Source organism: Adelges cooleyi, unplaced genomic scaffold, assembly GCF_023614345.1.
Source record: "Adelges cooleyi isolate 19-005CV unplaced genomic scaffold, UGA_ACOO_1.1 ACOO_flye_CR_arks_rails_tigmint_CR_PRNA_247, whole genome shotgun sequence".
Taxonomy (NCBI): domain Eukaryota; kingdom Metazoa; phylum Arthropoda; class Insecta; order Hemiptera; family Adelgidae; genus Adelges; species Adelges cooleyi.
In genome coordinates this window covers 734,912-759,003 of record NW_026095912.1, presented here as the reverse complement: position 1 = coordinate 759,003, position 24,092 = coordinate 734,912, and the positions used below count along the sequence as shown (strand labels likewise).

General features: G+C 28.8%; 2 protein-coding genes and 2 long non-coding RNA genes across 4 annotated transcripts; 2 read left to right on the top strand and 2 right to left on the bottom strand.

The window, feature by feature from the left end:
* The first annotated feature begins 11 nt into the window (after positions 1–11).
* On the top strand, positions 12–1,777 carry LOC126837064 (uncharacterized). The gene is made up of 3 exons (XR_007685439.1): positions 12–186; positions 278–344; positions 1,616–1,777. It is a non-coding gene; the product is annotated as an uncharacterized LOC126837064 (long non-coding RNA).
* Positions 1,778–1,920: 143 nt separating this feature from the next.
* On the top strand, positions 1,921–4,292 carry LOC126836922 (zinc finger protein 658B-like). Its single transcript, XM_050570643.1, has 3 exons — positions 1,921–1,946; positions 1,994–2,194; positions 3,303–4,292. Exons 1-3 carry the CDS (start codon positions 1,921–1,923, stop codon positions 4,270–4,272), a joined length of 1,197 nt encoding a protein of 398 aa, XP_050426600.1. The 3' UTR covers positions 4,273–4,292.
* Positions 4,293–7,195: 2,903 nt separating this feature from the next.
* On the bottom strand, positions 7,196–10,053 carry LOC126837059 (uncharacterized). Its single transcript, XM_050570795.1, has 4 exons — positions 9,910–10,053; positions 9,495–9,662; positions 8,462–8,617; positions 7,196–7,298 (listed from the first exon to the last, which is right to left on the bottom strand). The coding sequence occupies exons 2-4, from the start codon at positions 9,653–9,655 to the stop codon at positions 7,214–7,216; spliced, it is 402 nt and encodes a 133-aa protein (XP_050426752.1). The 5' UTR covers positions 9,656–9,662; positions 9,910–10,053; the 3' UTR covers positions 7,196–7,213.
* A 7,920-nt stretch (positions 10,054–17,973) lies between these two features.
* Positions 17,974–19,985, bottom strand: LOC126837051 (uncharacterized). The gene is made up of 4 exons (XR_007685436.1): positions 19,822–19,985; positions 19,670–19,735; positions 18,698–18,865; positions 17,974–18,119 (listed from the first exon to the last, which is right to left on the bottom strand). It is a non-coding gene; the product is annotated as an uncharacterized LOC126837051 (long non-coding RNA).
* Between the last annotated feature and the right edge of the window lie 4,107 nt (positions 19,986–24,092).

Here is a 24,092-nt window from a genome sequence, read left to right as displayed (position 1 = left end):
ACGACCAAAGAACGTTTTTTTCTTTGCGAAAATTAACAATATTACTCTTCAGATCAAACGCCCAATAAAACATTTAACGCAACACCAGCGCAAACGTATCAACAGCAATATTGTTCTTGTGGATCTCTCTGGCTGAGAAGTAAACTGTAAAGCAACGAAAAATCACCCACGACGCAGCTTGCTTAAGTAATTAATTTTGATTTATTTTTTGTCGTTAATATTGTAGATACCGCCTAGTCCTCTTGATGTACCTACAATTTGTAATTTTTTTTTTTAGTCAATTCCACTACAGTAACAACTCATTGGCCGCAGTTTTGCAGCGGATTGCAGTTGACCACTTCACTGTGAGTATAGTGTGCTTTGACATAAACATATAACCGTTCTGTCTCTAATAGACCAACTAGAGTTTTATTATTAGTCCCATTTCTGGTTATTATTCAGTAACCGATCCACTAAGCACAGAGGGAAATTCATACAAACACAATGTATACATACCACCCGGCTATAATAAAATATCGATTCCAAAGACGTTGTAGGTTGTAACGGTAGATAGCCCAGGGACTCATCGTCGGATTAACTTCAGTTATTAGACTTTGCGAATTCTTACCATTTAACCGTTCAATGCCCAATTTATTTAATTTTAAACTAAGCAATTTCTTTTAAATAAATTAAATTATCTCGAATTTGGGAAAAATAAATATATATCTGAAAAATCTACGTTTATAACATCAGCCGGTAGATGAAAATTTCTTTGATAACGTATTTAGGGTGCCAGCACATTACATAGGTACAATTATTTGCTAGATAATTTGTTTATTTGTAATTTTGCTTTGACAAGAATGGTTTTTTTTTTAATTGAGGAAAGATTATGTTTAAAACTTAAAAAAAAAAATATTTAATATCACTACTTGAAAATTAATTTAAAAACAAAAATTCTGTTTTTTAAGATAATAAGAAATTTAGTCAATAAACCAATAATAAATCAAATATTTTTTTCGTATACTTTTTTAATGTTTTATTCGCTATCTCTTTAGCGAGCCTTTTCCGAATATTGTAGCTTTATAATTGAAAAATATATAATAATAAAAAAAAATATAATATATATATATTATCTTTATACGTTTTAATGAAATTGACAAAATGTAACCTCTAAATATTATCCGTTCAAATTCAAATTTTGACTTTTCCTTTTTTTTACCTTAAATTAAGAGATTTTTCGGGTAAACAAAAAAAAAATTTTTTCTGTTGGTCTTATATATTATATTTTATATTTATTATAACTTTTAGACTTGTAGAGAGACATTCTCTATCTACGACCGCAGGGACGAATTGATAAGTATAGTTCATAATTTTATACAATTTATTTTCTGTTTAAAATGCTCTATAACTTAGAGATAGACTGTAGGTAATTATCTCGACACTCCCATATCTTTTGACCATTTTATTGGCTTACCTACTAATTAATTGTACAATTCATATTCTTTGAACATCATTTCAAGTTCGGATATTCAAATTGAGTGGGTCGAAATGGCAAAATAAATAATTTATGTATTGTAATTTGTTTGAACAACTTAGCCGTTGAACCTATACTGATTATTATTAATTTTTAACAAAGGGAGAAACCAGTGTGCAATCTATATTGAAACGGACGTTGTGTAGTAACGAGACTAGTATGTTTAAAGTAAAAGAAAACGAACAATCCACGGAGAAACTCATCGGAGCCAACAAAAAAGGGACCAAACCGACTAACAATGAAAATTCAAATGATACTTGCGTACCGACCCAGAACGATTCTCATAATACAACTGACGGCAATACCTATAAGTAATACGATATTTTAAATATGAAAAGTTTATTTTGTTACTAAGAAAAAGAAACAATTTGGTGTTTTATATCTTTCTAATAATTTCTTCAATCGCCATGCATAGAAATTGTACATCTTCTAAGTTGTTACTTGTAAATATTCATATTATAAGTTTATTTTGTCTTTTAGAGTTAAAGTTGAGATAGATGAAACACATGATTCCTACTACGAGTCCACTATCGTAATAGAAGAAAATAAACAGCTTGAAGAGCTGCTCAAAGCCTTTGAGGGAACAACAGAACCGAATTTCGTGGAAAAACCATGTAATAGTTGTGCACCAACCCTAAACGAAAACGATCTTCAAAAAACACCCAAACACAATTATTACAAGTAAATATTGCATTATATACAATATAATTGTATAGTAAATAGTTTTATTGATTTTAATATTATCAAATAACGTTTATACATTTATGCTGTTCATAGGGCCTACCTAAATTATAATCTAGATTTTTAATAGATATTTTATATTGAATCATCTATAATATTTAAAAATGAAAACTAAGCTGACTGTTTATGTAAAATTTAATCAAACTATTAATATTACTAAGATACAAGTCGAAGCTTAAAATATAATTTATTAGTTGATCTTAAAGTGAATTACAACTAAACGAATCGTTTTAGTTTACCAACGAAGCTTTATAGCTATTCATTCAAAATTTAGTTTGACAACAAACTCATTAAAAATATTTTTATGATCTAAAAATGAATTATCTAGATACCTATTTAATTAACCTTTAGTTTTTTCCTAACGACTTACAGAAATATTAAAAAAATTGTTAAATTTCACTTAAATAATTAAAAAAAAAAAATGGGCCGTATGTATTTATTTACTATGTAATTATTTAGTTTATCCCACCTAAAGTGACTCAGTAAACACTAGAACTATCCAATGTTTATTACTCAAGAGTTTAAATTTAAAAACTACCCATAATGAAATCGAAATTCAGAACAATTATTATTTATCTCTTCCGAGGTAGAGCAATTGTCCTTTATTTACTGGGTATACAACAGTACCGCTTAACTTAATATATGATTTCTTACTATTTTTGAAAAGCTAAAGAGTGTAATCGAGAGTTATATTCAAAATTGTCAAACTCTGTGAGTATTACTGTTCTACTTTGTATTTTAAATTATCTTTTCTGAGGTAAAAGTTATACCAAATTACTGTATGACTTGCTTGTATGTGATAGTTGTTTGACGACCCAGAACGAACTACAAAAAACAATTGACAGGATTTCATACAAGTTAAATCTATTTAAACATTGTACCTAAATGTACACTATTTAAAAAATAAGATAACATACACTATTTTAAATCTATTTATTTAAATGGTTAAAGTTTGCTGATTGAAAATCGGTAGATTGTTTTGGATTTTGAAAACTATAACTATTTCTATATTATTTTAGAGCTTAACGAAATATTTCTTTATGTTTAGTGTAAGAGAAACGGACGACGGGACGATAATCACAGAAGAAGTAACTTTACTGAACGGATGTCGTTTTGAGTCTTTTATTGAAGTGGAAAAAAGAGAGCTTGTTGTCGAAGAAACAATGGACAGCGATTTGGACGAAACGCCGACACGCTTTGTTTGCGACGTGTGCCGCAGGTCGTTTAACACCAAAAAAAAAGTGGCTCAACACATAACACAATCACACAGAACTCAAGAAAACAAAAATTGCCTAAACACACCATCTCCCCGAAAACCTAACTCTAAACATGGCGAGCAGCATACTGAAGAGTTTAACATAAGTAACAATCGAAAATACAAAAGTGGTTTGTGCTTTAAGTCATTGTCACAAACTGAGGAAACGTCTAACACGTGTAACGTATGCTCTAAAACATTTAAACAGAAATCCTACCTCACAGGGCACAAACGAGTGCACACTGGTGAAAGGCCATACAAATGTAACATATGCCAGAGGACATTTTCCTATAAATGCAACCTCACAGTACACATAAGCAGGCACACTGGCGAAAAACCCTACAAATGTAACGTTTGCTTCAAATATCTTACCACCAAAGCCAGTTACAAAAGACACACACTTTTACACTCCGGTAATCCTTATACATGTAATGTGTGTCCAGAAAAGTTTTCACGGAAAGCCCTCCTCAAATCACACAAAAGCGTGCACACCGGTGAAAAACCTTACATGTGTAACATTTGCTTAACGTCGTTTGCCTATAACTGCAACCTCATAGCACACAAACGCAAGCACACCGGTGAAAAACCTTACATGTGTAACATTTGCTTAACGTCGTTTGCCCATAACTACAACCTCACAGTACACAAACGCAAGCACACTGGCGAAAAACCCTACAAGTGTAACATTTGTTTCAAATGTTATAAGCGAAACACCAGCCTCAAACTTCATCACAAAAAAGTACACACTGGCGAAAAACCCTAAAGGCCCTAAAAACTGTCTAAGTGAGGCTAGAAAGGAGCTAGCTATAAAAATAAATAAACTGTCATAGTATTAATACATATTGTTACTATAGTATAACTATATTATATGTTCTTTTACATTATCATGTGTAATAATCCTAATTATGTATTATATATCTTGTTGTTTGTTCTTAACTTTATATTGCTTTTATATAACCTTAGAGGGTTGTTTTTAAATACTTGTCCTTTTTGACAGCACATTTTTTTTATAAATATTATATGTTAATTGTAAAATTAATATGAGCCTACCTTTTGAATAATTGGGAACGTCCTTTTTTGCACTTTACTATTTTAGTTTCTTTTAAAATATAGATGTTGTAATAAAATCCTGTTTTAAAATTAAAGCTGTCATTTATTTGTAAGATATAGTATCTAGAAAATCCAAATTTTTTATGCTTTAAACATTTTTATAATAATACTTGTGTGGAAAAAGGGACATGTCTTGGATTTGAACTTCAGTGTCTGATATTTAATTTGCAGTATTGCAGTTTATTGACTTGTTGACAATTTTACACAGGACTTATAATATTGAAGGAAGAAAAACAAAAACTTAGACACTTATATTTTGAACAATGTTTAAAGGAACTGTACTAGTTTGGAAAGGAAACATGTCTTAGATTTGTTCCCTTTTTGCACAAAACATTAACTACGTCGTCTGATATTTCATTTGTATTTATTGATTTATTACAATATTGCACAAAACTTATATTGAAGGTAGATAAATAGAAACCTGGACACCTGTCGTTGTACGGCCACACGTGTGTTTTACTTTTCTTATTTCTTATTTTAGGTTATAGTTATATTTTCGTTAAACAAAATCACGTCAAATAATACATATATAAGAAGAAACCCATATTGTATTATTATAAACTATCATTTGTATTCAACCCTAAGCCAACTATTTCATCTTAGTGTAAATATTCAACGAATTTATTAATATAATTACAAATTTCATGAGTTTTTATTACTAATTGTGAGGTCACGTGATTTGTCAAGAAATATTATCGAATACATACTTGTAAAATAGTGTATAATGTTGTATATTTCAAAGTGTTACAATGCTGAACCGCAGATTTTCCACATAACAGTTTTAAGAGATTTTTATAATTATTACTAAAAGTGATCAAATCAATTTTAAATGTATGTGAATTTATAAATGATAAAATAAATTAAATGTCTATCAAGAATGCTGTGATAGTCCGAAAAATTATTTAACTATCCAAAAAAAAAAAAAAAAAAAAAAAGAGTCCAATTACTAAACTAATAATTGTACACCTTTAAATTAAGAGTTTGTAAGCAAATTGCCTATACTTTACTCCTTAGAAATGAGCGGCGTGGCATTCACCCACGTGTACGTGACCTCGACATTAGTAATAAAACTCATAAAATTTGTAATTATATTAATAAACGCGTTGAATATGTACACCCAGATTAAAAGGTTGGCTGGTAATAGAGATTATTGGAGACTGCTAACTAACCTTAGGGTTGAATACAAATAAAAAATATATTTTATAATTATACAATATGGGTTTTCTCTTATGTATGTACCTACTTATTATTCTTTACTTGACGTTATTTTGTTTAACGAAAATAGAACTATAGCCTAAAATAAGAAATAAGAAAAGTAAAACACATGTGTGTCAGTACAATGACAGGTGTTCAGGTTTCTATTTTTCTATCTTCAATATAAGTTTTGTGTAAAAACAGACAGGTTTCCTTTCCACGCTAGTATTTCAAAGAATGTTTAAAATATAAGACTTCTTTGTTAACTTAAAATATAAAATAAGAAAAGTACAATAGTTGTGTGTCAGTGCAATGACAGGTGTCTAGGTTTTTTTTCTTTCTTCAATATTAGAGGTCCTGTGTGAAATTGGAACAAGTCAATAATCTGCAATACTGCAAATGAAATATCAGACACTGAAGTTCAAATCCAAGACATGTCCCCTTTCCACACAAATATTATTGAATAAATGTTTAAAGAATTAAAATATTTTGTATATTTTATTTATAATAATAATTACACCTACAGTAATAACAATATAGTAAATGTGGATCATTAGTACCGATACGGTGATCTGATTGGAATCGTGGTAGTCCAACTAACCAGCAGGTAACAATAATTATATATACTTAAGAATTCACGGGATTTACTTGTTGTATTTATACAATACTATTATTACCGTTTGTTTGCTAATTTAGTCCTTCGTTATAACCACATCACACTGTCTTGGCTTCCGTGCCGGTTTTATAATAATGTAGTTTTACCACAGAATAGATAAAAGTGTGGTTTTACTATAATAAAAAATTATCGAAATCAGATAAAGTGACACTTTAATAACACCTTAATAAAAATTTAGACAGATGCAGTTTATAGTGCCAGGCAAAAATGTAAATTCTAGTAGTATTAAAATATGACCGTTTGCTATAAATACCGTTTGAAACACTGGCAATTTGATTTAAAAACAAAAATAAAATTAATTTTTTTTAAAAATATTTTTGTAAAATGCATACTGAGATTAAGTTTATGATATCTATATTGATATACTAGAATCCTAGAAAAAGATAAAGATTCTAACGTAGTATCAATGTAAACTGCCGCAAATAAAATATATGGATTTTGCTTACAAAACTAACAAGTTTAAATTAAACACATGTTTTAGCCACTTGAATATATATATTTTTTGATATAATCATAGTTAATATAGGTAATGATAATATTTTATAATATAATAAACTTTATGTTTTAAAATTGTTACAATAAACAAAGCAACTACACATTCTAAATGAAGCTTATTCAAAGATTTTTTAGTAACGAAGAAATTTCTTAAGTAAATTTATGCTTAAATAGGGAAATTTGGATTAGCGTGACTAATTGATTTTTCATTGGAGATTATTTGCTGTCCTTATCCACTTCGAGAGCTTCGCCCAAAAATTCTTTGACGCATTTCTTCCAAACTTTCGCCTGGACGACCGTTAATTAGGGCCAAACTAAAAATAAAAAAAAACCATTTTAACAAATATATATATATATATATATAATATCCACAATTGTGTAAATCTCTAAGATTTTATTTATTTAGATTCAAGCGACCCGAGATTCCTGATCAAGGTTGGCAAACGATTAATCATTTGCAAGTAAATAATTAACAATGTTAATACATTTTAATGTTTACATTTCATGTAAAAAAGTGGTATTTTTTGGGTCCACACGACGTGAAACCCTTTTTAAATTTCCACAATAATAATAACCTAACCGCATGGTTTAGATATTTAACGGAAAGTGCTATTTATTAAGGGGCAATAGATAGGCAATTTTGATAAAGAAATTGATTTGGGAGCCATTTTAAATATGCCGACAATTTTAGTGGGGAAAAGTATTAAGACTATCTAGTTGTGATTATTTAAAAAAGTTAATAAGTCATTTTTCTCTGAGTTATAGTAAAAGTTAAATTAAAAATCGTATTTAATTTTTTTTTTTTATGTAATACCTATTATATTCTCAATGCGGGCTATTTGAATTTAGCTATTAAAAAATCAGTTGGTTTTATTAGAAAAAACTATAGAAAATTGAAAATATAACCGCTCTTAGTAAAATTTTGAAGGAAAAAAATTGGCCATTTAGCTCTTACAGAGATCTTTATGAAGAAGATGTTAAATTTTATAACAAAAATGCTTTGAAATCTTTTTTGGAGACTACACGTGTTCATAAACCGGCTCTAAAAGTGTAATAATGAACTAAAATTTTTCCCACAACAATAATATTGTTATACTAGTCTGGTTTGTAGAACCAATTTCGCTGAAAGCCGACTCCAAGGCTTAAAGGCTGGAATTTTAATAGAAATAATTTTTGGTTTTTTTCTTGCTAAAATAAATACCTTATTATAAAACGGTAAACTATATTACTTATTTAATTTGATAAAGATTTTTTCTTTTTTTTTCCATCTATATAAATTTTTTTATTGACTTATTTATTTTACTATTATTATCATATTACTTATTGGTTTTATCTTTCATTTTATGCCTACGTTTTATTGAATTTTATATTTTTCGTGATTAAAAAACGGTTTTTTTTATATTTGTAATTATTAGTATTGTATTATCATAAAGGTTGTATCTTCCTATTATATTTTAAATTATCGTTAACGCCTTACTGTTGTAAAGTAAGGCCTAATGCGTCGGCACTGAACTGGAATATACGATTTTTGGGTCCGTTTCGAAATGCAGTAGTATTCATCCGTATCACTAGTTCAAACAAATCCGCTCGAATTTCTTCAATCGTAACAGTTTCGATATTATCCGTTCTGCTACTACAAAAAAAAATAATACATATTTAAATCACAAATGTTTGAGGGAAAACTTTCAGGACCGTAATCCACTACAAGCTTTATAAGATCAGGTATTTATTAACTAAACATTTATCTGTTAAGCGATGGTACCGGGATTTATATTTAGATGCATTTGGAAATTTAAAATACGCATTTAAATAATTGGTTTAGAATTTACTTTAGAAATAATTGTGCACCAATATAATATAATGACATTACAATATAACAACATAATAATCTGAAAAATCGTTAGTTTTATTATAAATTTGTATACATTTTTAGATGAAGTAAGTGACTTATATATCCACTAAGTTCTAATATAACATTTTTGAAATAATATGATATTTATTTTTAACTTTCTTAGTTTGTTTATATTTCATGTCTGTATTTTTTAAATACGGTTTGACAACTATTCATATTTTTAGATTTTATTTTATTTATCCCGAAACATGTAATTTTATTTTTATATGTCAATATCTATAGAATACATAGAACATCTATAGAAACAAATATTTTGTTTTATAAACTATGCAGTCATAAATTTTGATTTTTTAAATTTAGTACTAATAACTAATTTCTCCATTATTATAACCCATTGGATTACTCCACTTTTCATATGAGTCTTTATGCTCAAAATATTTTGTACCTGTTAACCTATTGAACATATTATTAGTTGCAAAACATATCCCAAAGAATTACTTTTCAAAATAAAAAAAAAAGGAGTACAATTTAATATCTTGTTAAATTTATAAGGACAATAGAGCAGTACTGTATACAAAAAAAAATTTAATTATATTAAAATATAGACATGCAGTGTTATGCTACTAATGTAATACTGGTTAGGCAGTTAAATCCTTACTTGTCCAATCTCGTCAGTATACTATCGACTAATAACGCGTTACAGATCTCGGACATATGTCTACCATGGGTACTCATAAATCCGTTAGTATTAAATCGAACTTTTATTTCAAAACCATCCCTGCCGATTTTGCGAGACGTAAGTGCATGAATTTGGTTCATTCTGCTACTAAAAAAAAAAACATAATATTTTAACCAGAATTATTCATGTGAAAATGTTCAAGTTGGAAATCCACTACAAGTATTACGGGTGGTCTTTTTTAGCCTTTATAAATTTACTTGAAAATTATCAGTAGGTATACCTACACAATTCTAGAATTATGACAGGAGGTAGTTTTCTGTAATTATAGCCAGGTAGAAATGTTAAAATACTACTATAAATGAAAATGTTTATGTCAAGGCGCACAAATACTCACAGCAAAAGCGGTCAGCTATAGTCTGCTGTAAACTGCGGTCAATGTGTTGTCACTGTAGTGGAGTTTTGAACTAAAACAATAAACCAATTTTAGGTACATCAAATGGACTACAATTGCAACGACAAAAAATAAATCGAAATTGAGTACTTAGTGTCGTAGGCGATTATTCGTTGCTTCGCGGTTTAGTTCTCAGCGAATAAGGCGCTTTTGATCCACAAGGACTATTTGGTTTCCAGAAAGACACAACACCGACCGGCTATACCACAATCTCTGTACAGAATGTCATATGTACATAGGACGAGGGTTATTGATTATATTTCGTCTCGTCTCGAGACAAAAGAAGGGTCAGAAGATTCTGCGCAATACCGTTCACCTCAACAGGGGGATGTTGGATATTAAAGTACGTTTTACCCTAGTGGCAGTGTAAACGAAAGGTGAATATAGAAACACACCCTCCAGCTTTCATAAGTAATTTGGCGCCTCGACACACTGCCATTTTCGTGTGTAGTTTACTAATAAATGTATTGACAACCAGAGGACGCCACAAAATCCGTTTACAACATTAACCCCTAAATGCCCATAGTGGCAGCATGTCGTCCGTCAAATTCTAAAATGTATTTTATTGAAATTGCCTATCTACCAACAAATTATTATTCAACATAAATTATAATTTTACCTTATTGTCTGTTTTGTGTTTTCAAAAGAAATTCGAACAACTCTGCAAATGTGAATAAATTGCACACAAAACAAAAATGATTGATATAATCTTATTTAAAAATTTAAATAACACGCCAAATAAAATGAGTCATGGGTGGATTAATGGGTTTTATATAGTAATACTAATTTTTTTATAATAATTTAACATGTATTTTTATAATTATCGTTCATTCAAATGTATTAAAATAAATCATAAAATGTTGTCAAATTTTAATTCTTCTATCTGCACGAAACCTAAATCGGAATGATAATTTTTGATGACCATATTTACGAGCTCTTGAACTTCAATTCCAAACTGATATATGATATCATATGAATTTTGTTTTAACGGATACTGAGTTAGAAATGTACCTACCATTTTTTTGATGTTCTGCTTTTCCGGCACAGGTAGTATGCAATGTTTGTCTACGAACGGATCTAACGCATACCGATTCTTACCAGTAATAATCCTCTTTAATCTTGTGGCAAATAGATCACCTTTAGACGTCTGGTTCTCGACATCAAGTTCACTAATACTAGTTGGAAACAAGCGTTTTAAATGTATCGTTATGTCCCTGTACCACTCTACCAACGGCAATATATATCGTACAAGTTCTATGCTAGGATGTAAATCATGTTCATTGGGCGGAATCAATCTGAATAAATAACTTAAAGCCGCATACATGTATATGAACATTTGCTGACTATGCGATAATTGTTCGTGCGCAAAATTGATAATTTTCAACGAAATGTCATAGCAATTGTCAGAAACATTATGCTGTTTGCTTTCCTCCTCGTCGTCCGATGTGTGCTCCTTGTCTTCCGAATCCCCACTATTTTCGCCATGTGATTGATGATCATGTTGTATTTGAGTTCTTGATCGCTTAACTGGCATGTGATCACGATACAATTTTTCCAAACGAATTCTCTTTAATTCGCGTCGTTCTCTTTTCCTGCGTGCTCTGTCTCTAGACAAAAGTCTTTGGTAAGCGTTTACAGATAAAATGTTTTTAATCAACGTTGCAAATGTATAGGTCACTTTTGAGAACACACATCCTAACAAATTGATGACCATGTAGTATTTTTCATACGCGTTATCGACACTGACACGAGAATTTCCAATATTCTTAGCACTCGAGTACAAACCTCTGTGAATAAATAAATCTCGCCCTGAAAACGAAACACATTCGTTTGTAATGTCTGGATGTGATTTAACTTCCACGTTGGTAATCTGTGCCCATTGTCGATAGCCTAAAAGTGAGTTCAGTACATCGGCCAGGTTTTTTTTGACCGCGTAACTTGCGAACGTTTTTTCACTGTTATAATAGTATATTATAAAAAAATACAGAAACAAGATTAATACTTTGCCGGCCATTCTAACCGATGTGCACCAAAACTGTATATTTCAATTTAAAATACATATATTTTAAAGTAAAGTTTTACACGGTTAACGCAGTTTAGGTTTTCCATTTTCCAGCAAAATAAGTCTACTGTTTAAAAAAAAAAACGTATCGTTACCTACTAAAATTATTAAATATTTGTATTGGTAGACGACTGTAGACGATGTTATATGAATAGTTATAAAACACTTGTTTTTATTATAAAAAAATAACAACATTTTAAATTTAGGTTGTAACATAGTTTCGTTATTTTTAAGTAAATTTTTGTCTCGATGCGCATTTCACGTAAAAAATGCAATACTACCAACAGTCATTAGAAGTGTCGGTATTGATATCTAAATATCTTTAATAAATTTTAAAGTGATAAACAATGAGGTGAAACAATAATTCCAACTTATGAATGGACTGTGTTTGTACATATGAAAAGTTTTCTTTTTGCCGATTTTCTTGTGAGGTATCGCTTTCGTACGTAATTCGGCGTTTTGTCACACTGCCATTTTTGTGTGTAGTTTAAGTAATAAAATATATATGGATAACCAGAGGACGCCACATAACCCATCTACACCATTGACCCCTCAAAGCTTATTGTGATAGAAATGCAAAATATGTATTACATAATTTTGTTTTGTTAGAAAATATACATTACATTCAGGTAACCTTTGGATAAAGTATGACAATCTCTCTTTATCATAGAACATAAAACATTCGAATTAATTTATATTTCATAAGAGTTTAATTATAATATTTAAACTACATGTGTTCAGGATAAACCCGTGTACTAGTTCTCTTTAACTTAAGTTATTTAATGCCCATTAGCAACTGCACATAAAAGTAGTAAAAGAAAATGCTATCTATCATCTGATGTTTTAAAAGTAGTTTTTTTTAAAATATTTTTACTAATTTTCCATAAAATCTTTGATGATTTAATTTATACAAAAAATATGATGTATCAGAAATTTAAAAAAGTTTTCATTGAAAGGTAAAAGAAATTCATATTTAATTAAGAAAAAGGCGAGAATTTCGATTTTCATCCAAAGAAATTGAGTCGGCTAGGTAATAATTATTGCTCTTGAAAAATAAAAAAATCTAATTAACGTTGGCCGTCGCCGCTGCCTTGATAACGGCGCATAAACGTTATAACCTATCTCGTTGGTCCGCCATGATAAAACTGTTGAATGTTTATTATTACCGTTTTTAATTATTATGTTTTATATTATACTTTATACTTTCTGTTCGCTACATTCTAACATATACGGCGTTTAGAACCTAACAATTTAAATCGAATAGTGTTTGTACAATAGATAGAACCTTTTTACTAAAAACTTAAAAAACATATATCATTGAGTCACCGGTAAAATAATGTCAACAAGGCACCTTTTGTTTGAGTATTTTATTTTTCATTGACTAACAAAAGGGATTTTCCAACCTACCAGTAAATAGTATAAATTTATTTAAATGTATCATGTCATAGACAACAACGGTCAATTTTTGCATAATACCGACTGCCTTATAAATATCGTTAATAATAAATTAACAACGGTAATATGCAACACATTGATTAGAATATTATGCAACTTGTTAGTTTTTTTAAAGTGCTTTTATATATTTTTCAAAAAAAATTTCAACAACTCAACAAATGTAAAAAAATTGCACACAAAACAAAAATTATTGGTATATTCCTATTTAAGAATTGTAATAACAATTCAAATAGAATGAATCATGGGTGGGTTAATGGCTTTTATATAGTAATACTAATTTTGTATAATAATTTAACAAGTATTTTAATATTTTAACATATTTTTATAATTATTGTCCATTCAAATGTATTAAAATAAATCATAAAAGGTTATGAAGTGCTAACTCTTCTATGTGCACGAAACCTAAATCGGAATGATAATTTTTGATGACCATTTTTACGAGCTCTTGAATTTCAATTCCAAATTGATATATGATATCATATGAATTTTTTTTTAACGGAAACTGAAATAGATACGTACCTATCATTTTTTTGATGTTCTGCTTTTCCGGCGCAGGTAGTATGCAATATTTTTTCACGAACGGCTCTAACAAATGGCGATTCTTACCAGTAATAATTCTTTTTAATCTCATGGTAAATGACTCACCTTTAGCAGTCTTGTACTCGACGTCAAGTACGCTGATATTAGTCGGGAAAGAGCGTTTTAAATGTATCGATATATCCCTGTACCACTCTACCAACGTTAATATTTCTCGTACGTGTTTTATGCTAGGATGAAAGACAAGTCCGTTGGGCGGAATCAATCTAGATAAATAACTTAAAGCCGCATACATGTATTTGAACATTTGCTGACTATGCAATAATTGTTCGTACGTAAAATTGAAAATTTTCAACGAAATGTCATGGTAATGGTCAGAAACATTATCTTGTTTGCTTTCTTCCTCGTCGTTTGATGTGTGCTCTTTGTGTTTCGAATCTCCAGTATTTTCGCCATGATCATCATGTTGTATATAAGTTCTTGATCGCTTAACTGGCACGTGATCGCGGTACAATTTTTCCATACGCATTCTCTTTAGTACACGACGTTTGCGTGCACTATCTTTGGACAAACGTCTTCGGTAAGCGTTAACAGATATAATGTTTTTAATCAACGTTGCAAACGTATAGGTCACTTGGGAATAAACACATCCCAAAAATTTAGTGATCATGTAGTATTTTTCATACGCGTTATCGACACTGACATGAGAATTTCCAATATTCTTAGCGCTCGAGTACAAACCTCTGTGAATAAATAAATCTCGGCCGGAAAACGAAACACATTCGTTTGTAATGTCCGGATGTGATTTAACTTGCACGTCGGTAATCTGTGCCCATTGTCGATAGCCCAAAAGTGAGTTCAGTACGTCGGCCAGGTTTTTTTTGACCGCGTAACTTGCGAACGTTTTTTCACTGTTATAATAGTATATTATAAAAAAATACAGAACCCAGATTATTACTTTCCTGGCCATTCTATCCGATGTGCACCAAAACTGTATATTGAAATTAAAAATATATATATATATTTTGAAATAAAGCTTTATACGGTTAACGGCAGTATAGGTTTTCCATGTTTATGGTGTACAGCAAAATAAGTCTATTGTATGTAAAAATAATAACGTATCGTTGCCTACTAAAATTATAAAATATTTGTATTAGTAGATGACTATGTTAATGCATAGTTAAAAAACACTTGTTTTTATAATAACAACAATATTATAACATTAGGTTGTAACACAGTTTTTTCATTTTTAATTAAAATTTTTTTCCGATTTGGATGTAAAAAAAGTAATACTATCAACAGTCAATAATAGTGTCGGTATTGATATCTAAATATCTTTAACAAATTTTCAAAAATATAATTTAAAGTGATAAACAATTAGCCACTTATAAAATCATAAGATTCGTATTAACACTTAAATAAAAAAAATATCAATTCAGCCGACGAAATCATTTTTCTTAAGTCAGAAACTTTTATTATTGTTAGTTTGGTGTTGGGTAATGTATCAAAAATTAATATTAATACTATTAAATTATTGGTGTCAATCAAAAGCTCAAGGCAGATTTATTTCTAAACTATACTTATTCTTTATATAAGAAAGGTAGTTCTTAGGAACTAAAAGGCATTTTTTTTTCACACTATATCTTTCTTATATGGGCCAGAGTATACATACATGTTTTCATAGAAAATGAGCGTTCAAGCCCCAGAAACATATTCATATTTATACTCTTTAGGATTGTAGTTTTCCCAAGTCAAGACAGAACTTCCAACCTACTTCGAAATATCTACAAAATTTTCATCGTGAATAGATTCTAACTGAATTGCTTTTGATTTATTATTTATATTAGATACCACTATGTTAAAATCATAACCCAAATAGGGCCCCTTCATATTTTAGCGAAAATACAATATAGTCACTAACACACTTTGCTTAGACCAGCTGTGAAATAAAACCGAACTTTAGCAGTAGTCAACTTTAGTAAACTGTAGTAGAAATAAATATTTCATAAAGTGTTACATTTTTCATTTCTTGCTGATGGTTGTTTTATTTATATTTTCCAAAAAGCGTAACTTATGCAAACGAATAAACTGGTAGTAAAAATATTTTTAAACAATAATATTATAATCAATAGTTATGTGTTTTTTTTATGTACACTAAAAAGATAAGCACGACAATATAACTATTTTTTTATTGGAATTAAAAAAAAATAATATTATTATAAGCTATAAAATAAAAGTGTAGCAAAACATTGATGGATAAATTAGGGTATAATTTTTTCAATTGACTTAGGTAAGTTGATGTTATGAAAAAATTACCTAAATCTCAATGTATAGCTCATATTACGTTAGATACTATTGATATAAATATGTATTAAGATGAACATTTCCTAAAACACAATAATAAATTTAATGTTATGTTTCAACTAATACAAACATGAAATTTGTATGAAAAGTAAATGTTCATTTCTGCTAATCATTTCTGCCAGCTATTTACTTTTCGTGGTTTATTACTAACAATAATAATACCAGTTTATTAACCATTAAAAAAAAATTTCAATGAAAATTGTTGGTAGTTTAGCCAGGGTTATGATATCTATATTGACATGTTAAAATTCTAGAAAAAGATAAAGTTTCTAAAGCTATATCAATGTTAAGTGTCCAAAACAAAATATATGGATTTTGCTTACAAAACTAACAAGTTGAAATTAAACAACATATATTATCCACTCATATGTAATTAATATAATTGTTAATATATTGATAATTAATATAGGTAATGATAATTGTATAATATAATAAACATTATGTTTTAAATTTGACACATTCAAAAAATTCAACTACACATTCTAAATGAAATGTTTTAAAGTTTTCTAGTTACGAAGTTTATCTTTAGGTATATTTGTGATTAAATGGGGGAAATTGGATTAGCGTGGTTATATATTGATTTTTCGGCGATGCTCATTTTCTGTCCTTATCCTCTACGACTGTCTCGCCTATTTGATCTATGACGCATTGGATCATCATCTTCTTCTCTACCATTGTTATATATGGTTAAACTAAAAAAAATACACATTTTCACAAATAAATAAACAATATCGATTATTGTGTTAACTCAAAGGTTTTATTTAATGAGATTGGAGCGACCAACGCGTTGTGATCAAAGTTGGGAGACGATTAATAATTTCAAATAAATAATTAACCATATTATCAAAATTAAATGTATACATTTCATGTCAAAAAGTGGTATTTTTTGGGTCTTCACGACATGAAAACTTTTTTAAATTTCCACAATAAAAATAACCTATCCGCATGGTTTAAATATATAACGGAAACGGCTGTTTATTAAGATGCAACGGATGGCGATTTATTTTAGTGTGAAAAATATAAGGATTTTTGTAGTTGTTTCTAGTGTTTATTTATAAACATAAGTCAAAAAGTTATTTTTCTCTGAGTATAGCAAAAGTCTGATAAAGTATTTTAGTTTCAATTTTATTTTTATGTAAGTCTTACTATATTTTCTATGTAGGCTAAAAGCCGATTTTTTATTTAGCTATTAGAAAAATAGTTAGATTTATTAGAATAAACTATTGATAAGTTATAATATATCCACTTATGGAAAAATTTTAGAAAAAAAAAATAATCGGCCTTTAAGCCTTGATAGAGATATTTTATTAAGTAAATGTTAAACTTTATAACAAAAAAAAATATGAAATTGAAATGTTTTCAGTAGACACTTCATAAAGTGAATTCTCGTTTTGGAGGCTACACGTGTCATTTAAACCGTCTTTAAATGTGTAACATTAAACTAAATTTTTCACACAACTGTTATACTGGTCTGGAATTAATAGGCCCAAATTCGCTCAAAGTCGACTCCTCGATGTAAGTTTAAATGTTAAATGCTGTAACTTTTTGAAAATATTTTAAAATGTTGTGAATGCCTTACTGATGTGCAGTAATGCGATATGTTTCATTAACGAACTGGAGTATACGATTATTGGCCTCAGTTTCAAATCCTCTAGTATTCATCCGTATTATTACTTCATAAATGTCCACTGCCAGTTCTTCAACTATAATTGCATCGATATTTTTCGTATTGCCACTACAAAAATAAAAATAAATATTTTAATCACAGATGTTTGAGTGAAAATTTTCAGGATTGAAATCCGTTACAAGCTTTAGTAGTTTATGTATACATTTACTAAACACTTATCTGCTAAGCAATGATACTAAGATTTATATTTAGATTCATTTGTAAATTTTAAAAATGCACTCAAATAATTTGTTTAGATTTTACTTTATAAAATAATTAAGTACCAACATACTGTTATGACATTACAATATAATAACATAAATATCTGAAAAATCGTTAGTTTAATTATACATTTGTACAAGGTGATCTGTTTATATACCCACAAAGTTCTTATATTTACTTTAGGAAATAATATAATTGTTAAGGACACTAGGACAATGCAACAAAAACTTAATACTGTATGTCGAAACAAAAAAGTGTTTGAATTACAATAAAATACAGACATGTAGTTAGCAAATATTTTTACAGTATAAGTGGTTCAGTTATTATAGTGCAGAAATAGCATATGACATCAAACATAGTAGAAACTAGAAATTTAAATGCTAGTGTTTACTAATGTAATACTGGTTAGGTAGTTAAGTCCTTACTTGTCCAATCTCTCCATTAAAGTATTGATTAATAATCGGTTACAGATCTGGACTAACTCTCCATCGAGTTCATGGTTAAATCTGTCAATCATATATCTAACTTTTATTTCAAAACGACCCGTGCCAGTTTCTTCAGACGTAAGTGCTTGAATTCGGTTCATTCTACTACTAAAAAATAAAAAAAACATATTTCTTCAATCTGAAAAACTTATATGAAATTTTCAAGTCGCCCTTCCGCTACAAGTATTATAGTTAACCATTAATAGGTTAAAAATTTACTTTTCTGTTTACCTACTAAATATACCTACGACACAACTCTAGAGTTATGATAGAAGGAAGTTTTCTGTTATGTTTGTACAAAAAAGTGAGAATTCGACACCGGTCCGGATAGAAATGTAAAACTACTAGTAAGTAATATTAACTATCCTCATATTATCTTATCATAAAATTAAATTAAATTGTCAATATTTTTTATTGCAAAATACTTAAATAATCTTTATAATACCTATGTTGTATCTTCTTGACAAGTTCTTTTTAGTTAATTTAAAACTCACTTAATATATCTTATAGTTAAGAAAAAATGAAAAATTTAGCATTTAGCACACGGTTTTTTTAATTTAAAATCATTACACCGCACTGGTATGAAATCCGATTGACCTCTATATAACATTATAATATATAAAAGCTATGAAAAATGTATGTCTTCTTATTATTAGTGAGTAGCATTTTGTTTATTTTCCTATTCATTACAAGCTCTTAAAATTATCAACATCAATTGTTTTTCATATAAATTACCATACCAGATGTTATAAAAACCAAGAAAAATAATATACTTAAAATATTGTCAACGATTTAAATAAGTTTTTTTTGTGCCTCGCAGTTATATAGAATTTATAAGTTTTCTATTATTTTTGTACGAAAATAATATTATATGACACGGTAAAATAACAAATAAAATGTACAAATACTCACAGTGATGCGGTCAACTGTAATCAGTTGTAAGCTAAGTCCAGTATTTTGTTACTGTAGTGGAATTAACTAAAAAAAAAACCAAATTGTTGGTATATCTAGAGGACTAGGTGGTTTTTACAATGTAAACGACAAAAAAAGTCAAAGTCAGATACTTAAGCTGTGTCGCAGGTGATTTTTCGTTCTCTTGGCAGTTTACTTCTCAGCCAAAAAAAAAGCGCTTCAGATCCACAAGGACTATTGCTGTTGACAAATCGGCGATCGTGTTTCGAAAAAAAAACGTTCTTTGCTGGTCCAAAGGCGAAAACACCAAATAAATAAATACTCAATTGGTATCCGTCAAGACGCAACACCGACCGACTGTACTACAAGCTGTGTATAGAATGTAATATGTACACGGGGCGAGCATTATTGATTATATTTCGACTCGTCTCCAGACAAAAGAAGGGTCAGGAGTTTGCGTAATGCCGTTCATCTCGTGGGGCAGAGTTCAGGATGGAATACGTTTCACAGTGTAGACAAAAGCGCAATATAAAAACAAATACTTTTGGTCGTAGCGAAATTCTAAAAAACAATAAATATCCAGCAATTAATTAACTGTAAGCTCATAAACAGACTTCGTAAGTAATTTGGCATCTTGTCACGCTGCCATAGTATTCTTGTGTGGTATTAGTAATATACATACTGACAACCAGAGGACGCCACGTAACCCATTTACACAATAAACTCTTCAAAGCCCATTGTGGCAGAAATGCAAAATGTTTAAAATTACATAACTTTGTTTTGTTAGAAAATATACATTTGATTCAGGTAACCTATGGCTATAGTATGACAAACTTTTTTTTTTCATGGAACATAAAACATTCGAATTTATTTGTAGTTTAATTATAATATTTAAACTACACGTGTTCAGGATAAACCCGTGTAGTAGTTCTCTTTAACTTAAGTTAATTATTAATACCTATAAGCGACTGCACATAAAGGTAGTAATAGAAATTACTTTTTACCAGCTGATGTTTTAAGCGAAGTTCTTTTTAGATATTTTTACTAATTTTTCCTAAATCTCTGATAATTTAATTTATATAAAAAATATTGTGTACCATAAATTTTAAAAAATTTTCGTTTAAGGGTTAAATAAAGTCATTTTTAATTAAGAAAATAGCGATGATTTTGTTTCTCTTGGAAATTGAGACGGCTAGATAATAGTTATTTCTCTTGAAAAATAAAATTATCTAATATAATAACTTTGGCCGTCGCAGCCATAGACCTATAAAGATATGGACTGCGCCTCCCACACACCCCGACTATGAACAACGTTAGAAAGAGATAGATGGTTTTTAGGTTGACCATGGAATAAAAATTGAAAAGACATGGAATAATAATAATTTAAATATATATATGACAATACACCAAATGGAAATTTATAATAATTAAATCGTATTTAATTATTATTTATTATTGTGTTTTGCGAAGTTGTAAAACATTAAAGGATATGTATTTCATTATTTTGTCGGGTATCCAATGCTTTCGTATGATGTTTTAAATAGATATGTACATAGTATATCATTAATAAATACTTAAAAACCATTACAATTTCATTCAAATTTTATCAATGAACATTCTGTTTTACTTTTTATAAAACGTGTATGTTTCTTTACAAACTCAATAGACAATTTATTGTATCACAGATCTGCATCTAAGTTTAAACAAATTCACTAGGTATTGTAAAATCACTACTTATTTGTTTCTTTTTCAAGTTACGACCAATATAATATAATTATATGCAGCTGGCGAGTAAAAATGTAATGTCAGAGCAAAAGTACGTAACTCAGGAGAGTATGCACCAGACTCGTGATGAATTTGTCGCATAATTAAAGCAGTTTCTACATTAGGTAGACTTTCCTTTAAAAAAAAAAAACATATATATATATATATATATAAATTCTTTAGGGTATAATTTTACAAATAAACAAAAGTAAGAACTATACTGTAACCAAAAAAATTAATAGACATAACACAACAATTTTATTATTTTTATCACCAATAGTATATTTTTTATTTAAAAAATATAAACATATAAACACAAAGCCCCAACATTATTTTGATTTCACTAAAAAATTCAAAGAAGTTATGCTATTCATACATTATTAAAATGAGTAAATAAATATTATATTTAGAAAAATGTTCTTCAACGCTAAATAAAATTGTGTTACGAGTGAAACTGTTAACAATACACAACGGTCCTTTCTGTTTTGTTCCTCAATGAAACTGTTCATAGATATTTAAATATATCTATAAAAGCCATAGATATGACATCACATTTTACTGAAAAATAACAAATTAATACACACAGTCATTGCAATAATGATAAAAATGTTTGAGATAGAATCAGTTTTAATATCAATGGTTCTTATTAGAAATATTTTAGGTGGATAAAAATTGACAATTAAGACGTACAATGAAATTTTTAAAAATTATTTTGTGAAGAACATATAATAAGTAAATAAGATAAGATAAGAAAAGTAAAATTTAATTAACAAATTACTCTAAAAAAATTACTTCCATATAGGTACCTACTATCACATAACATTAACCAAATGTATATACAATATTATATTTATAAAAAAAATACATAAATTTGGTAACAATTACCATTATAAGGAAGAACATACCCAGTTTAAATACACTTGGCACAGCTTCTTTTTTTAACATTTTTTTACCAGTAAAGCTCAAGTTATAGTCAGATTCTATAAAATTACTACTGCATATTTTTGTATGCGTCGTCGGAGTAAAATCTGGTTGAAACATACGTATCGCATTTGCCCATTTTTAAACCATTTCATGATTTCTAGGCCAGCTTTGAAACAGATTATATTATTATTAAAATCATTGATTATATATTATTAGTATATTACTATTAGTAATATACCTATGATCAATATTCAAATGTATAAAAATGTAATACAGGTAAATAATGTCTCAACTTACCGATGCATGATGCAATCTTTATTTGATTTTGTTTTGCACGAACGAATGACACATTAAAAAACCATTATAAGAAATTAAACGAAATTCAATATTTTAATTACTAACAAGAATAATTAAAATATTTTAATATAAAAATTTCGTTATCGGGTATTATCATATTACTATTTCTTCCATGACCAACCTAACAACTCTCTGTCTCTTTTTAACGATGTCGATATTCGGACCTCTCTCTCTACTATCAGTCCATTTCTTAATAGGTCTATGGTCGCAGCTGCCTTAATAATGGCGCGTAAACGTTATCACCTACCTCGTTGTCCGCCATGATAAAACTTTTGAATGTTTATTATTACCGTTTTTAATTATTATGTGTTACATTATACTTTATACTTTCTGTTAGCTACATTTTAACATAAACGGCGTTTAGAACCTTTTTATGTAATTCGAATAGTGTTTGTAAAATAGATAGAACCTTTTGACTACAAACTTAAAAAATATATATTATTTCGTCGCCGGTAAAATAATGTCAACAAAGCACCTTTTGTTTGAGTATTTTAATTTTCATTAACTAACAAAAGGGGTTATCCAACCTACCAATAAATAATATAAATTTATTTAAATGTAACATGGCATAGACAACAACGGTCAATTATTGCATAATACTGACCGCCTTACAAATGTATAATTAAGGTACTTTATAATAAAATCACAACAGCAATATGCAACACATTGATTAGAATATTATGCAACTTGTTAACTTTTTAAAAATGTTTTTATATATTTTTCAAAATAAATTTCAACAACTCTACAAATGTAAAAAAATTGCACACAAAACCAAAATGGTTGGTATATTCTTATTTAAGAACTGTAATAACACGTCAAATAGAATGAGTCATGAGTGGATTAATGGGGTTTATATAGTAATACTAATTTAACATGTATTTTAATATTTTAATCTAATTCTGTAATTCTTATACAATCAAATTTATTAAGATAAATCATAAAAGGTTGTCAAATGCGAATTCTTCTATGTGCACGAAACCTAAATCGGAATTATAATTTTTGATGACCATTTTTATGAGTTTTTGAATTTCAATTCCAAATTGATATATGATATCAAATGTATTTGTTTTTAAGGGAAACTGCAATAGAAATGTACCTATCATTTTTTTGATGTGCTGTTTTTCCAGCGCAGGTAGTATGCAATATTTCAGTGCGAACGGCTCTAACAAATGGCGATTCTTACCAGTAATAATCCTCTTTAATCTTGTGGCAAATGGCTCACCTTTAGACGTCTTGTACTCGACTTCAAGTTCGCTGATATTAGTCGGAAAAGAGCGTTTTAAATTTATCGATATGTCTCTGTACCACCCTACCAACGGCAATAAATTTCGTACAAGTTCTATGCTAGGATGTAAATCATGTTTATTGGGCGGAATCA

Excerpts from the sequence above, each read along its gene's own strand:
- LOC126836922 (XM_050570643.1), top strand. The coding sequence starts at position 1,921 with ATGCATAGAAATTGTACATCTTCTAA. Across the intron at positions 1,947-1,993 it reads AGAAATTGTACATCTTCTAA|AGTTAAAGTTGAGATAGATG; the intron begins GTTGTTACTTGT and ends TTTGTCTTTTAG. Across the intron at positions 2,195-3,302 it reads CCCAAACACAATTATTACAA|TGTAAGAGAAACGGACGACG; the intron begins GTAAATATTGCA and ends CTTTATGTTTAG.
- LOC126837059 (XM_050570795.1), bottom strand. The coding sequence starts at position 9,655 with ATGAACCAAATTCATGCACTTACGTCTCGCAAAATCGGCAGGGATGGT. Across the intron at positions 8,618-9,494 it reads ATACTGACGAGATTGGACAA|TAGCAGAACGGATAATATCG; the intron begins GTAAGGATTTAA and ends TTTTTTTTGTAG. Across the intron at positions 7,299-8,461 it reads TTAGGCCTTACTTTACAACA|TTTGGCCCTAATTAACGGTC; the intron begins GTAAGGCGTTAA and ends TTTTATTTTTAG.